Genomic DNA, 14,968 nt, shown 5'->3' with positions numbered 1-14,968 from the left:
GAATGCTTTCAATGACTAAAAAAAGCCATTGGAAAGCTATTTCGAACATATTTTTTAATATTTCTGCTCTGGTTAGCTTAAGCTGTTTGTTGTGTTTAAGATTTCTGTTGTTAAAGCAAACTCTTGGGAAACACCCACATAAATCTCAAACACTACTAAACCTTCAGCACAAGAACACATGCCACACTGATGAACATATACACCAGATGTGTCCTAACTCACTACGGCTACCGTGGTTATGTCACTAGGCAGGGACCACAAGAGACCTGAGGGTTTCTTGTTCCCTCTTCTGCCACAAACTTCCTATGTGACGAATGGCACGTTTAATCTCTGTGTCTCAGGACAAGCAGCTGTACAGAAATAACTGTCACAGGGAAAAGGAGAGACTATTTTCAGCATGTGAAGTGTTCAGATACTACAGTGGCACAGGAAAGACAATGAAAAATGAATGATAGCACAGGAGGTGCAAGTGGAAATTAGCAGAAAAAGGTAGGATGTTACATCTCCTAAGCAGAGTTAAGTGTGCTGTGAAGGGAAAGGTAATCTAGGTTATTTTGGACTGAGAGGCATAAATTTTAGAAATTCCTAACAGAAGCTCTCTTAAGGATAAAAAGTTACTTACAAGGACAGTGAAGAATATAATCTTACCAAATATTCCCTAGATAATGCCTCACCAACTCTTCCTACTGCTGCTGTCATGCTTCCTTTCCATACATGTTCTCATGATGGCATCATTACAAAGCAGCAGTGCACATCTGAAGCTGTGTAATTTTAATGTTTCCTTGCCCAGACATCTTCTGGAGGAGATCTGACAACTGCCTACCTTGTGGCATATGTGCTTAACACGGCATGGATCAATCACAAGTTGTACACTTACACTGCAGAATGGACACTCCATCCCAGCGTCAGTGGCAGCCTAGTGCTTTCCGTACAGTGTGAAAGCAGGGTTAAGTATCTTGGAATAACAACCTGCTGCCCAACTTTATGATTGAGAGACAATGCTACATTGAAGCTGTATCGTTTCAGATGAAGAATCAGGACCCTGAGAGATATGAGAGAAGGACAAATATTAATCTCAAGACAGAAGTCAGAAAACCTATTCAAAATCCAGGTAGCCCTGTTTACAAAATGCATTCACCCAACTCAAAAACGGATTACTACTTTGGGGTGGTAGGGGAACACTATCCACCTTTTATATGGCAAAAGACAGGTAATTACTCTCCTGTCCATCACTCAACTTTGTGCAAGGTGCAGAGTGCAGACTCTGCCAGCTCAAGAGGCTTGCTACTTTGATCTGCATCACCTTGCTCTTCAGTCAAGAAGCAAGCAGCTCTTACCAAACTCATTATTTCTGCTACACAGTGAGAGGTAGGAAACAAACAAAATATTAAACTTTATAGGCCAGAATGCTAGTATATTACTCCCAGATATTCATTCAAGACTGTGATGGAGGGATCACACAACTGCCCAAAACTGAGGAAGAATGGTGCCCAGTGCAAGATGTGTACTTGGTTTATCTCACAACACTTTGTTTGTGAGGGCTTTTGATCGCAACAGCATAAGAGCCTGAAAAGGCCTCCTTACACTGAATCTTCTCCCTTATGCTGCACTTTGTACTGTCTATTTAGATCATGCAGCTGTATCATCATTCATGTTGTGCTAATATTCAAAAACTTTGACAAGGGTTTTGCAGTGCTAGCATAAAGACTAATTAAGCAAAATGCAAGCTAACTACCAAGTTACTGGGTTCAGCATGAGTATACCTGGGACAAGGACATAGGCCAGATAAAGTCCATCCAACAGACTCTTTTAACATGAGAAAATGATCCCTACCTCCAAGCACCTCCACTCTAAATAATGAACTAAACCCAACCATGAGGTCAGAAACTACTGAGCATGCCATTAACACTCAAAGTGTCTGCCTTCTTCCTCAAAGTGCCATGCTTACCAAGACAGAAAACAGGTATCAACATGGGAAGAATTAACTGATCAAAGCAAAACCCTCTATATACCTTCTGGCACTAATGTTTCCAACTCAGTCCTGCCTATCAGGCCAGCTGAGCACAAAATATTAAACTTCCAGAAGATATTTACTGTTTCCGCTTCCCTCACACCCCAGAAACGGCGGAGGGGAAAATTCAGCTCTCCTTGTGTAGCAATAGGGAGGAAGAAAGAAGTTTTGCAGTGTACCCAAGAGAGCTTCTTTAGAGGCAAACTGAAGAACATCATAAAGAGTACTGTCTGCATGTGCATCTTTCTCACAGGCTGACCACTGCCCATGCTGTCCCACCCATTTTCCCAGCTTTACTCTTCAAGGGACTTTTGCTTGCACTTGTGATGTCTGCTTCCATGAAAAAGAGGAACAGATGTCAACATTTACCTGGGAAGCCTGTTGAACTTGTGTGTGACAACAGCAGACTTTCCATTGCACTTCTCACAGGAATACTCGATCTCCTCTGCCTGTTTAGAACAGAAACATGACTAATGGAATAAAAGACCCATCAAGCAGATCTCAACAGAAAGCACATTGCTTTTGGCTGTCACGGAAGCTCTTTGAAACAGCAGTTACACTCAAAATTATAGTCACCTTCGACATGACCTAACCTTACAATCTGGCAACATATCCACTAATACAAGCAGAGTTTTTCCTGCAAGTCTATTGCAGACCAGTGAATTAGCCACGGTTGAGACAAATTAGCTTCCAAAGAGGGGGGACAATCTTGCAAGGTTTACAGTTTTCTCTCCCATACACTGGCTTTTTTTTTTCCTAATAACCTTTGGTGGAGGATAATTTGCCATGAAGTTTTCTCTCTAGTTCAAAACTACAACTTTGCTCCTGAAAAGCTATCCTCATCTAAACTTGTCAAGGATGTGCTGCACCAGAGTAGAGTTTTGAACAAACAGCAAAAGGGGAAGTATCACTGTGCTGAAATTACATGACTTAGCCATCAAACATTTCTACAGCCCTTTTCTTTAAGTGAGGCCAAATGACACCACTACAATTTTAACCATTTTTTAAATCTTAAGTATAAGACCTCCACCAGCTTTTAGAGGAATAAGCATGTCAATTACTCTATCTGTTGAAACCACTATCTGTAAATGGAGAAAAAACACAGGTCTGTCTCAAGATATGACAAAACACAACACTAATTCACAGACGTAAGGCTCATTTTTAGCTTTCAGAAACCTCACCTTGAAGATCTACTTACAAGATGAGCATCCACGTATTACAACTATTTTTTTAATTACTATATCTGCATGACCTTTTTTCTCCATGCTAATTTAGGCCAGTACATAAGCTGTTAAAGCATCCTAGCCCAGGAGAGGAAGCAGCAATTCTTGAGTGATGTATCTCAGTCTGACATCTTCCCTTCTCTCCTTTGTAGTTGTTTATGCCTCAACTCATCCACCACAAAATGGGGAAGTTTACCTATTTCACAGTAGTATTGAAAGGATCAGTTAACTTCTGCACAGCATTTTACAATAAACACTCCTGTATGCTGTTAATGTACAAACCTCAAAAAAGTGCAAAGTTAATTATTTCACATGCCTGCAATCATGGTCATAGAAACTAATAATTGGCTATACGACCAAAATTTCCATATGGTACATAACCTACATATACTCTGCAGTGAATACCGCCCCCCCCCCCCCTCCCAACTATGTACCCGAAAAAAGAGGTCAAGGGAATCCTGGATCGATCGGGAAGGAAGCAATTTCTTTCTTCGTGGAAGGTCAATGGAGAGGTCATTAAACTGTTCTCGTTTAGTGACTGTTTCACCACACCTAAAAAAGAAACATGCTTATTGTCCTGGTTTCAGCTGGGATAGAGTTAATTGTCTTCCTAGTAGCTGGTACAGTGCTATGTTTTGAGTTCAGTATGAGAAGAATGTTGATAACACTGATGTTTTCAGTTGTTGCTAAGTAATGTTTAGTCTAAAGCCAAGGATTTTTCAGCTTCTCATGCCCAGCCAGCGAGAAAGGTGGAGGAACACAAGAAGTTGGCACAGGACACAGCCAGGGCAGCCGACCCAAACTGGCCAACGGGGTATTCCATACCATGGGACCTCACGCCTAGTATAGGAACTGGGGGGAGTGGGGGTGGGGGGGAATCGCCACTCAGGGACTAGCTGGGCATCGATCGGCAGGTGACGAGCAATTGTATTGTGCATCACTTGTATATTCCAATCCTTTTATTATCACTATTGTCATTTTATTAGTGTTATCGTTATCATTATTAGTTTCTTCTTTTCTGTTCTATTAAACCGTTCTCATCTCAACCCACGAGTTTTATTTCTTTTCCCGATTTTCTCCCCCATCCCACTGCATGGTGCTTAGTTGCTGGCTGGGGTTAAACAATGACACTTACGTAAATCTGATGAAAACTATACTTGAAATTAATGACAACTTACACTTCTTAGGCTAAAGTAACTTCCCAGTAAATATATGCCTCTTAGTCAATCTATTTTTATTGATCAAAATGAAACTGATGCTTATGACAAAGTTGAATTTTGGGATCTCACTTTGATGCTTTAGAAGTTGAAAGAAACACTTGTGTAAGGGTGAGAGCAAAAAAACACAGACTGCTTTGGAGAGACAAGTGATCAGGTACAGGGGAAATCAAAGTGACTGCTATGTAGCTGAACACATCTTCTTCATTCAGCATTCTTAGGAGAAAAGAAGTGATCCCAGCCCAGTGTAGAAGAAGGGAAAGCCTAGAAATACTTTCAAACTGTTTTTAGAAACAAAATAGACTCCATCTAAAAAAAAAAAAAATAAAAAAAAAAATCTCAGTTTTCTTATGCTTTTTTTTGGGGGGGTGGGAAAGACCCTACTGTCATTTGCCTTCAATAATTATTACTTGCATGCAATTTACTTTCAATTACTTTAGAGAACTAATGCAGTGCACACAGAGTAATATTCCCAAATAGCTGTGTTCAAAACTCTGTGGAATGCAAGCATCCTGTATGGGAATCTGCTGCACGGTTCATATGCAACAAATGCCCAGACATATTGGTTTACACCTTTTTCTGCAATAACCTAGAGAGACAGAAGAAAATGCCATTCCCTGGAAGCCCTTAGAAAGAACAAATTATAAACATGGCTCGCCCTTTTTTTTTTTTCCCCAGAGGAACCATTACCTGGCTGAAACCCCCTTTTCTCTCTATTCTTATAAAGCCGGTACACAAAAAGCAGAGCACAGAGGCTTTCCGCTGGATACGTAATGATGAACTAGATGGTATGAAACTGTTTAAAGAAGGCCTGTAGCAGCAGACAGCATGGTGTGAAGTTTACAGCATTTCTAGACCATAGAATATTTTCTAAATATCTAGCTTTGAAAAAAACATAGTTCTAATTATAGCCTGCAGATGAAGTCATGTAAGATAGAAACACCTCCCAGTCTTTTAAGGTAAGTACGAGAAAAGCTCTCAAGCATACTTACATTTTGCAAATGATAGAATGCTGAACCTCAAACTCTAAGTTACTGATAACTGGACACGTATAAACTTTGGTGGCTGAGAGGTCATCAGAAGCCCGTCCAGGTGAGTTATCTTCATTAGGGACTGGCTCACTTTTCCAAGTTTTGTTTAACTTTTCCATGTCTTCCTTCAGCTGATCCAGACACTGGCTCAAGAACTCATGTGCATCCTAGAAACAGAGTAAACTCTAAGTGATTTTGTACAACTTCATTCAGTATCTTTCTCTCAAACACACATAGACTTGGGAAATTATGTTTTAGTTCATTGCGTTCAGCTGTATTAAGGCAGTTCTGCTTTAACAAACAGCAGGCAATCGTTGTCATTCAATCAGAACCTCAAGTCTCTGTCAAATAGAGCTGAAGCTTGACAGAAGTTCAGTGCAGTCCAAACACCGAACAAATTACACATAATTGTTTCGAGACAATATGGTACTTACGTTCTGCATGTACCCAGAAAATCTCTCTGCAGTAGCTGAAATGGCACTTTTCACCTTCTTGAGCAGCTCTTTCTTAACCTCAGGGCTGCAGACATCCTTTTTAGCAAGCAGATGGGCAAAACGTCTGCAGAAGTCAATGCAATGAAACACTGATTGGCTTTCCAGGACTTTAGAGAAACAAAATAAAACTCATGATACCTCATTTTAAGAGTCTCTAAAAGCTTTTCTCCTGTGATAAGTGGTTTAGGGGTTCTGTATGAAAATATCTCATATATAATTAACCTTCTCCATTTCAAGTATTTTGAAATCTCATTTGAGGTCATCATTGGAACAGGACCCAAATGAACAAAAAAATTTCACAATCTTTTAAGGTAAAGAGAAGAGCTTTATAAAGTTCTATAAACTTATTTCTGCTATATCTTTTATGAGAAAAAAAAAACCCACAATGCTTTTTGAAAATGTTTGTACTGATACGAGATGACATCACTCGGCACCAAAATAAGCAGCACAAAATCATTAAATTCAACTTGCATGGTCACACTGGTTTCTATTTATTTTTTTTTATTTTTAAATTTCCACTCAGTTTCAAGCCTTACTTCTGTTGTAATGTTTTACTGCCAAAAGAGTAGATAAAAGCTGTAATAAAAAGAGCCACGAAGAGTTCCTTGGTCCATGCTATGTATAGTGTTACTGGTAACTTTGTTAAAAAACTGTTGAAATTGACTTTACCTGTGCCTCTCAGTTATTGTGATTTAGTTACCTTTTACAACTGCTTTACTATTTCACAGGAAATACACACCCAATATATTCCAAACACAACAGTTTCGGTCATAGTACATACATGGGAAGATGATGGGAAGACATCATGTTCCGTGATGCACAAAAAAAGACAGAAAGACAGGAAAGACCTGTGCAATCCCCTCCCACCCCAAACAATAACTAATACTCAGTTACCCAAAGAATCTGATCAGTTTACTGCAGCTCAACAAGTTTCTGCTATTCTGTTGAGCTACAGTAACAGTGTACGCTACCCTAACCCTCTACAACTGCTCAGGGAAGCATGTTAGGAAAAATGCCTTTTCCACCACAAAGCAGTTGATAGGCAATCACTTTTCAACCAGAAAAAAATTTGTTATGTTAGATCAAGTGCCAATACCCAAACCAATAGAAGCCAAAGTAGATGCTACTGAGTATCAAAGCTGACTTGTACTTAGGCACAGGATCACACACGGCCCTCCATCAGAGGTACTATGACACAAGCTCTACCCACACAGTTTACCGTTAGGTATATGGGCCACAAGCTTCAGAGGTCTTTCTACAAAAATTAGGGAAAGGACATTTCAAGACGCACGTGGAACAACCTCTGATCCCAAGTAGTGCAGGAAGAGTTCAAGAAGACAGAGCAAAAATAGAAATGACCCCAAAAGATATAAAACACTAAGAAATGGAAACAGAAATGGTCCTGATAATCCTGAATCTTGGTCAGCAAGAGAAAAGAAATGAGGTACACAAGAGTATATATAATAAAAATCCCAAATGGCAGAGACTGCAGTACATGGAGCAAACAGCAGTTTGTCTGATAGACATGCAATGGAATCTGAATGGCACAGGAATTTAAAATTTCAAAGAGAGCAGAGTTTTACATATTACAGAAACCTCTGGAGTTTCTTGACATGAAGTTTGACTGAACTGAGAGTTCAGCTGAATTTATAAAAATATCAAGTATGCAGAACTTGAACACTCTCCATAGCTACTAGACAAAGGATATTTTCCAAAAAAGCATAAGCCCTCACATATCAGGTGAAGTTAGTGGCCAGCTTAAACCCTAGCTGGTAATGTTTTAAAAAGAAGTTATTCTGCAGCTATTTATTTTGCAGTTTCTTGCACTTTCTTCTGAAGCATTACACTCTGCCACTAGAAATACAGCGGAAGGTATAAAAGACTGCCTGTAACTCAGCATTACAATTTTTAAGAGCCTACTTCCTATCTGTAAAGTAAAACTCCAAAATACAGAGAGAGCTCTAGGATTTATTTTATTATCCACACATGCAAATTACCCTCTACAAAGTATTACCCTCTGCTTCAGCATTACAAAACTAGTTTCTCAGTAACGAAAGAGAAAATATCCTTCCTAGAAAGTGAATTTTACCTGATAAGTGCATTGAGTGGAATTTTTTTCCATGGGATACCCTGCTTGAGCAAATCATTAGCAAAAGACTGAATTGAAAACAAGGACTGTAGAATGGCATTCATATAGCAGGTGTTTCCCAAGTTTGAAAATCTGGAAAAAAAGAAGATGGAACATGGTAGGTATGTCAATGTGTAAACACGCCAGTGTTAAACAGGGCACTACTAACACGTAGGACATTCACCCCAGTCACTCCCCACAGAGTTTCCTATTGGAGCTGTCCTCCTGCCCTCCAGACTAAACTGAGGTGGCATTTATCAGGAAAGCACCCAGGAGTTTCTACAATCAAAATTTAAAAAAATGCGTGTATATACACAAGATAGAGAAATAAATCATGAAAGTGTATGAAAGGAACATGAATTATCTGCAATTATTATATCTCTAAAATCCTCAGGAAGTGAATTTAAGAATACATATTTTCCAAACTAGGGAAAGTGTTCCCTGTCTCAGTGTTCATTAATTTCAGGACTTTATTTTCCTTAAATAATTGTAACAAGAATGTGCGTGTTCTGATGATCAAAGTGTGCATACTAGATAAAGAAAATTAAGTTTACCCTTGTAATTGTTGTTGAGGATGGGTGGAAAGGGGCACTCGGGGTTTGTTCCACCCTGTATAATCTTGATTAGATCTCATTTTTTTAACAGAAAGAGGGGCAGGCTGAGAAAGAAATCCCAGGCTTCTTTTGGCTGAAGGAGTCTGGCTGGATACACTAGACCTAAAAACATAAAAGGATAAGAAGTGTAAGATTTCTAATGCTCTTCCTTAAATAGCTATAGTCCATGACACTGGAATTGTATTGTTATAGAAGACAAGGATTGGTAAAGCCACACAAGATAACTGGCATGTATCATAATGCAAAAGAGGTGTGAGAGAGAGAACTTTTCAGGGTGCTTAAATACTTTGGTTAGATTACACTGCATGCACACCTGTGGATGTAAGGAAACCAAGCCTTTTGTCTTTAAGATATTTAACAATTCCACACTGTATGATGAGGGGAAGAACAATCATGTAGCATGAGACCACCGCTCCTAAGATATGCTCGAAATTAACATCTGGGCCAGAGTCTTCATTTTCAGCCTCTTGTTCCTGTAACCTAATCACTCTGGACCTCAGTAGTCCCTCACTTGTAAAGCATGGACAATGCCTCTTTTCTTCCTTGATCTTTTATCTCATGTATCTAGGGCAGAGACCAACAGTTTGATTGCACAGCGTCTAACACAGAAGAATCCCAACCTCAGCAGGATTCAGTATTACTAAAATGCTGTTACTAAAATATAGTTTCATGCCATTTATCTACTTGGGGAAAATGAAGCAAGGATTCAGTCTAAAGTTCCAGAGTTTATATAGAATTAGAACCATCTAGAGTTTAGATATCATCTGGATCAGTCATTCACAATGACTAAAACAGACTTGAGTGATTTTAGAAAGTCTATCTATAGCAAGCAGTAACTGGAGTTTGTAGATGTAACTAGAGCAATTGTAGCCACACTGAATACTTAGATTGTACTCCTGGGGTGTGGGGGGGAATCTATATACACATTTCATGCATATAAGCTATATATCACATGATAAACACACAGGAAACTGAAGACCCTAATTCCTGGGAAAGAACTGTCATTTACAGTTCATGCTAGTGAATCAGTCCTACCTGTCCAGGGTGGAACTGCCAGTGGAGTACTCTTTTGATGAGGACCGACTACCATAAAAGGATGATGACTGCAGTGGTAAAATACCTTGAAAAACAGAAAGAAAGGCAGGTCATTTTGTTACAGGTAACTCAGCTATTTATACAATTGTCCTGGTTTCAGCTGGGATAGAGTTAATTTTCTTTCTAGTAGCTGGTACAGTGTTATGTTTTGGATTCAGTATGAGAAGAATGTTGATAACACTGATGTTTTCAGTTGTTGCCAAGTAATGTTTAGACTAAGTCAAGGATTTTTCAGCTTCTCATGCCCAGCCAGAAAGAAGGCTGGAGAGGCACAAGAAGTTGGGAGGGGACACAGCCAAGACAGCTGACCCAAACTGGCCAAAGGAATATTTCATACTATGTGATGTCATGCCTAGTTTATAAACTGGGGGGAGTTGGCCTGGGGGGACTGACTGGTGCTCAGGAACTAACTGGGCATCGGTTGGCGAGTGGTGAGCAATTGCATTTTGCATCACTTGTTTTGCATATTCCAATTCTTCTTCTTCTTCTTATTATTATTATTTTATTATTGTTGTTATTATTTTATTATTGTTGTTATTATTTTCTTCCTTTCTGTCCTATTAAACCGTTCTTATCTCAACCCATGAGTTTTACTTCCCCCCTGCCCCTGATTCTCTCCCCCATCCCACTGGCTGCATGAGTGAGTGGCTGCATGGTGCTTAGCTGCTGGCTGGGGTGCTAAACCACAACAACAATATACAACTCATTTAAAAGTATTTAGTCAAAAGGTTTAAAGATCCTCAAATACTGTTTCCTAGAATTGGTTGGGAAACTGCTAACACACATACTTAGAAGTACTAATGCAAATACTAATGATATACAAATAAAGATATTCTGGAGTTTTAACTGAATTTAATACCATAATCTCCATCAAATCCAAACCACAACATAAAGCATTAAAAAGTCGTTGAATGGTCTTAACTATCTGAAAGATAATAAATACCCACTGCTTATTCAAATATACAAGATACACATAACAGAAAACTCACTAATGATTTCCAATACAGTGCTCTCAAAATTCAAGGTAAATATATAGAAGTGAAAACAGTTTCCCCTTCCACTCCAAATTCCACAGTAAATTACTACAGGCTTGGGGCAAAACATGATTGTTCCATTGTTCTGATATCATACTGTAAGATACTGAGACTCTAATGCCTCAGATGGTGGCACATAAAAAAATGCTCTCAAGAGTCTAAAACCCACCTATTACAGTGAATCACGGCATAATTTAGTTCAGATAATGAATAAACATTTGCTTCTATCCCAGCTTGAAGTGGTTTGAGCCACACAACTTTCAAAAATGCAGATATATGAAGGAAGATCACAATACTGTTACCTGAGCTTGCAGGTATACTCTCACAGATTCTGATTTTGACTCTAAAGAGCAAACCAATTTTCATTTAGAGATAAACATTTACCTTACTGGCTCATCCAGCAATATGTTTGTGCCATCAGAGCTGCACTAAAAAAAGAATGCATTCAGCAACATTCCCCATAAAAACAAGATCTTGAATGCATTCCCCTTTCTGGGGAAAGAGGCTCAGTATTTATTATAAAACTGAAGAACGGTGCTGCTTACTAGCTTACGTGCATACTGTCAACATTTCTATATTGTCTATAAAACCTTGTCACACACCAGTATCCAACAGAACTTTGGTACAAACAGAGAAAGAGTCCTGGCCCCAAAGAGTTCCCCCTCTAAGTTCTAGAGAAGAGATAGGAAAGTAAAAGGAAACAGTACACATTTTCAGCACAAAACCCAGTCTACGATTCACATGGGCATTAACAGCAAAGGAGAGCTTTAAAAATAAACAAGAAAGCAAGCAAAAAGGAAATTTTTAGGTGTTTACAAGAATCCTCTCCCAAAGGGAAGAGCAGCTTGGAGCAAAGTTTGAAGCTGCCTGTTGAATTTTCAAACAAGCCGGCATATGGGCTGGCATCAGCAGCCAAGTATAAAGGTCAGGGTCACACTAGACCAGGATAGGCTTTGAAAACAAAGGAAAATTTTCCGCATCTCATATATGGCTCTGTAGGAAGCAAGAAAGTTAGTGGCACAGGGAAAGCAGATTAGGAAAACCACCTCTGCAGCAACTTTCTAAACTAATATCAAAGGATAAAATCGTAGTGGTCAAAGCCAGGTATCATTTGGCTTTACTTCTATTTTTTTACCTGATGTCCTATTTTCCTCTGCCTGCTTCAGATTCAACTGTTTCTCTCTGCTACTGTTCAAGTACTTCCATGCTGGATCACTCAAGGCTTTATTATTCCTACAGATAAACAAGAGTGGAAGTTGGTGCAGTTATAGAAGATACAGGACATTCCTGCTTGATATTTACAACTTGTTTTAAAGCGTTTCTCTCCTGTCACCTTTAATACTTGACTATGGAACAGTTAAACTTTACTTGCAGGTAAGTTTAACCAATTCATTTAAACAAACCTTCTGACTTATGATTAAATGCAATTTCAAACACACAGAGCTTATTCTTGAGATGGCATTTCCCTTTATGAATTTTGTTTTGAAGGGGTCAAAGCAAGTTCAATAATGAAGGTACCTATTGCTATACATGTATAGGACATATGACAATCCTGACTAAACTGACAAAAGAAAGATGACACAAAGTTTGCATGCGCCAGTTCCTGCAAATCAACTGCTAGCACAGGTTGTATTTCCCTCATTAATCCTGAATGCAAACCCCATTTCAAGCACCCAGTGTGTTCAGAATTTGACAAGTGGCTAGCCTGTACCATGTTGCTGCAACAGGAAACACCCAAGCATTCTTTTCAGAAAAATTTACCTTTACAAATGAACGAAGAATTTAAAATCAGAAACTAGAAACAATGGTTACTTACGTTGAAGAATCATTCTCTTTGGGATAGTCTTCACTCATTTCTGAACCAGGAGGTTGTGTTCTTTTCCTCTTTTCACTGATGACAGAAAATTTTTGAAGTGGTCATTCTTTCAGAATGGCTAGTAAATGATCCTCTTCCAACTGAACAGAACTCCTCAATGCTTTCTGTGCATTTTGCACCTATCTTCCACAATCTCCACTTTTATAACATAGCATACAGAGAAGAATTTGGTCTGCCCAACTCTTAAGTTGTTCATAAAGCTCTAGTGCCAGTACCAGCCAGAGGCTAGAAAAGCACGTATTAACATCCTGTTAAAAGTAACAGCAAAACCAAAGGAAGAAACATATTCCCTTCTTACTTCTAGGTGTACTGAGTTCCACCTGCAGCTCTATAAAGAGCTAAATTTTAACAATATCATAATAAGATGATAACACTCCTACCGATTCTCCAACAAGCCCGTTCTGTGAGGGACTGATGACGCAGGAGATGCTGAAATGTTCACCCTGTTGGTAGGTGTTCCAGTTCCAGTGGAATTCTTAACAGACGCTCTCGCTGGGGTACCCAGCACCTTGCGAAATGGATTTTCCTCCTTACTTTCCACAGTCACTCTTTTGGGAGGAGTCTGCAAAACCCAAGTGGTGGGGGCCAGGGAGACAACCGAAACCATGAAAAACATGACCATCTTTAGTCTAATCTAGCATTTACAACACTGCTTTACTTGCTACAGTGTAGCATCCAAAAGCAGAAAAATGCTACTTAAAATAGATCAAGAGTTTAACACTAATTAAACATGGGTAAAATTTTGACTGTATGGATGCAAGTCATAAACATGAAACTCTACTGCAGTAACCAATTTCCCTTCTCATTTTCCAATGCTAAGTCTGCTGAACTTTAGTTTTTAAAATCTCATTTACATGCTTTGACATTAAAAAACCCAAGGCACGATTCCTAACTATCCCCAGATCAATCCTGGGTGGTATTAAAAAAAAAAAAGAAAAAAAAAAAGAAGCTGTATTAAAAACCACACAATTAGAACAGTGCCCTGACAGCCTTGGGCCAAGCAAGCACCACATGTAATGCAATGGAAAGAGCTAATAGTTGGTTGACTAAGGAATGTTGGTCAATTTTAGACTTGAAAACTAAACATGTCTAATCTTACCACTGTATACACAGCTTTAGAGTTTTTAGTGCGAGATTGCCTTTAAGCAACATGTAAAATTTGTTTTGGGACATCAAAAATATTCTCCCTCAGGGCGGTAATACGAGTATATTCACAGAAATAAAGTAAATTAAAGACAGTAGATACAACACGAAATCTGTGTTATGCAGGGAGAAAAGGAAGAACAAAAATATTTTGAAGGACAATCACTTTCAGGGAAAAGTTGGCAAAATCTACATAAAAATCTGAGCAGAATGCCACAAATTCAGTCACTTTATTCCAATACAAAACTGGGTCAGCAGCTTTTCAGTATATACATTTGGCTGAAGTCTGCTAAACTCATTAAGACCTATGCTGACTATAACATGTTCAGCTGCTACGTAAGGTGTTCAGTATAAACATAGAGATATTCAGAACTATGTGAGAAGCAAGTCTTAATCATGTACTTTCCCTCTATTTCTGCTTCTTCTCTGCCTGACTGATAGTGCAGCATGAAGAACATATTCTGTCTTCCACAGCCAGACACTGACCTCTCTTATTCATAGAGAATATAGGGCTCCTCATGAGCAAGACACACCGTTGCCACCCACTCTGTATACATCTATTCCAAGCCCTCTAGATTATAAAGACTTTGGATGCAAAGTAAGTATTTACAGTGCTATTACAACATACAATAAGAGAATGAGAGGAGGAAATGAATGAAATAGAACTGAAGGAAAGGAAAAGTGTCAACAATTAAACAAACCTGGTTCTCTATATAAGAGAATTGCCTGTTAGCTTCCTTCTGTGTGGTCCTGCTGCCCAGCACACCTCCAAAGCTGCCAGATCCCTGAGAGGGTTTCCCAGCTGACAGGAAAAGTACACAACATTTAATTTGATTGTCATTTAACTGATTGGCATTCTTATTTGTAAGATGTTATTTAGCTGAGTTGATTTTGGAAGGGACACACTAGATTTCTTTCAAACAGACAGTACAATATTCTGAGTGCACAGACATAACCATATGTTTACAGATATCCCTTATATTGGTTGTTTATTCAGTTGGCAGTAAAGTCCCTACCCTTAAAAAGAACAAAATAAAATAAGAGGTAAAATTAAAAAAAAAAAAAGAGACTGTGCATGTGTGATAGACAAGAGTTTTTTAAA

The 14,968-nt window shown here is 38.8% G+C and overlaps 1 protein-coding gene across 3 annotated transcripts in view; it reads right to left on the bottom strand.

The window, feature by feature from the left end:
• The window catches only part of USP37 (ubiquitin specific peptidase 37), a 39,349-nt gene that overhangs the window by 19,130 nt on the left and 5,251 nt on the right, over positions 1-14,968 (bottom strand). For all 3 annotated transcript variants that reach the window (XM_075028659.1, XM_075028661.1, XM_075028660.1), the window contains 12 exons: positions 14,568-14,668; positions 13,104-13,285; positions 12,664-12,738; positions 11,983-12,080; positions 9,754-9,838; positions 8,659-8,820; positions 8,066-8,197; positions 5,917-6,040; positions 5,444-5,649; positions 3,669-3,786; positions 2,381-2,460; positions 878-1,042 (listed from right to left, as the gene is read on the bottom strand). In XM_075028659.1, the coding sequence (XP_074884760.1) occupies positions 878-1,042; positions 2,381-2,460; positions 3,669-3,786; positions 5,444-5,649; positions 5,917-6,040; positions 8,066-8,197; positions 8,659-8,820; positions 9,754-9,838; positions 11,983-12,080; positions 12,664-12,738; positions 13,104-13,285; positions 14,568-14,668 (1,528 nt within the window). The remainder of the gene's footprint in view (positions 1-877; positions 1,043-2,380; positions 2,461-3,668; positions 3,787-5,443; positions 5,650-5,916; positions 6,041-8,065; positions 8,198-8,658; positions 8,821-9,753; positions 9,839-11,982; positions 12,081-12,663; positions 12,739-13,103; positions 13,286-14,567; positions 14,669-14,968) is intronic.

The sequence above is a fragment of the Buteo buteo genome, chromosome 5, assembly GCF_964188355.1.
Source record: "Buteo buteo chromosome 5, bButBut1.hap1.1, whole genome shotgun sequence".
Classification (NCBI taxonomy): domain Eukaryota; kingdom Metazoa; phylum Chordata; class Aves; order Accipitriformes; family Accipitridae; genus Buteo; species Buteo buteo.
The sequence above is the reverse complement of the archived record's forward strand: the minus strand, read 5'-3'. Positions and strand labels throughout refer to the sequence as shown.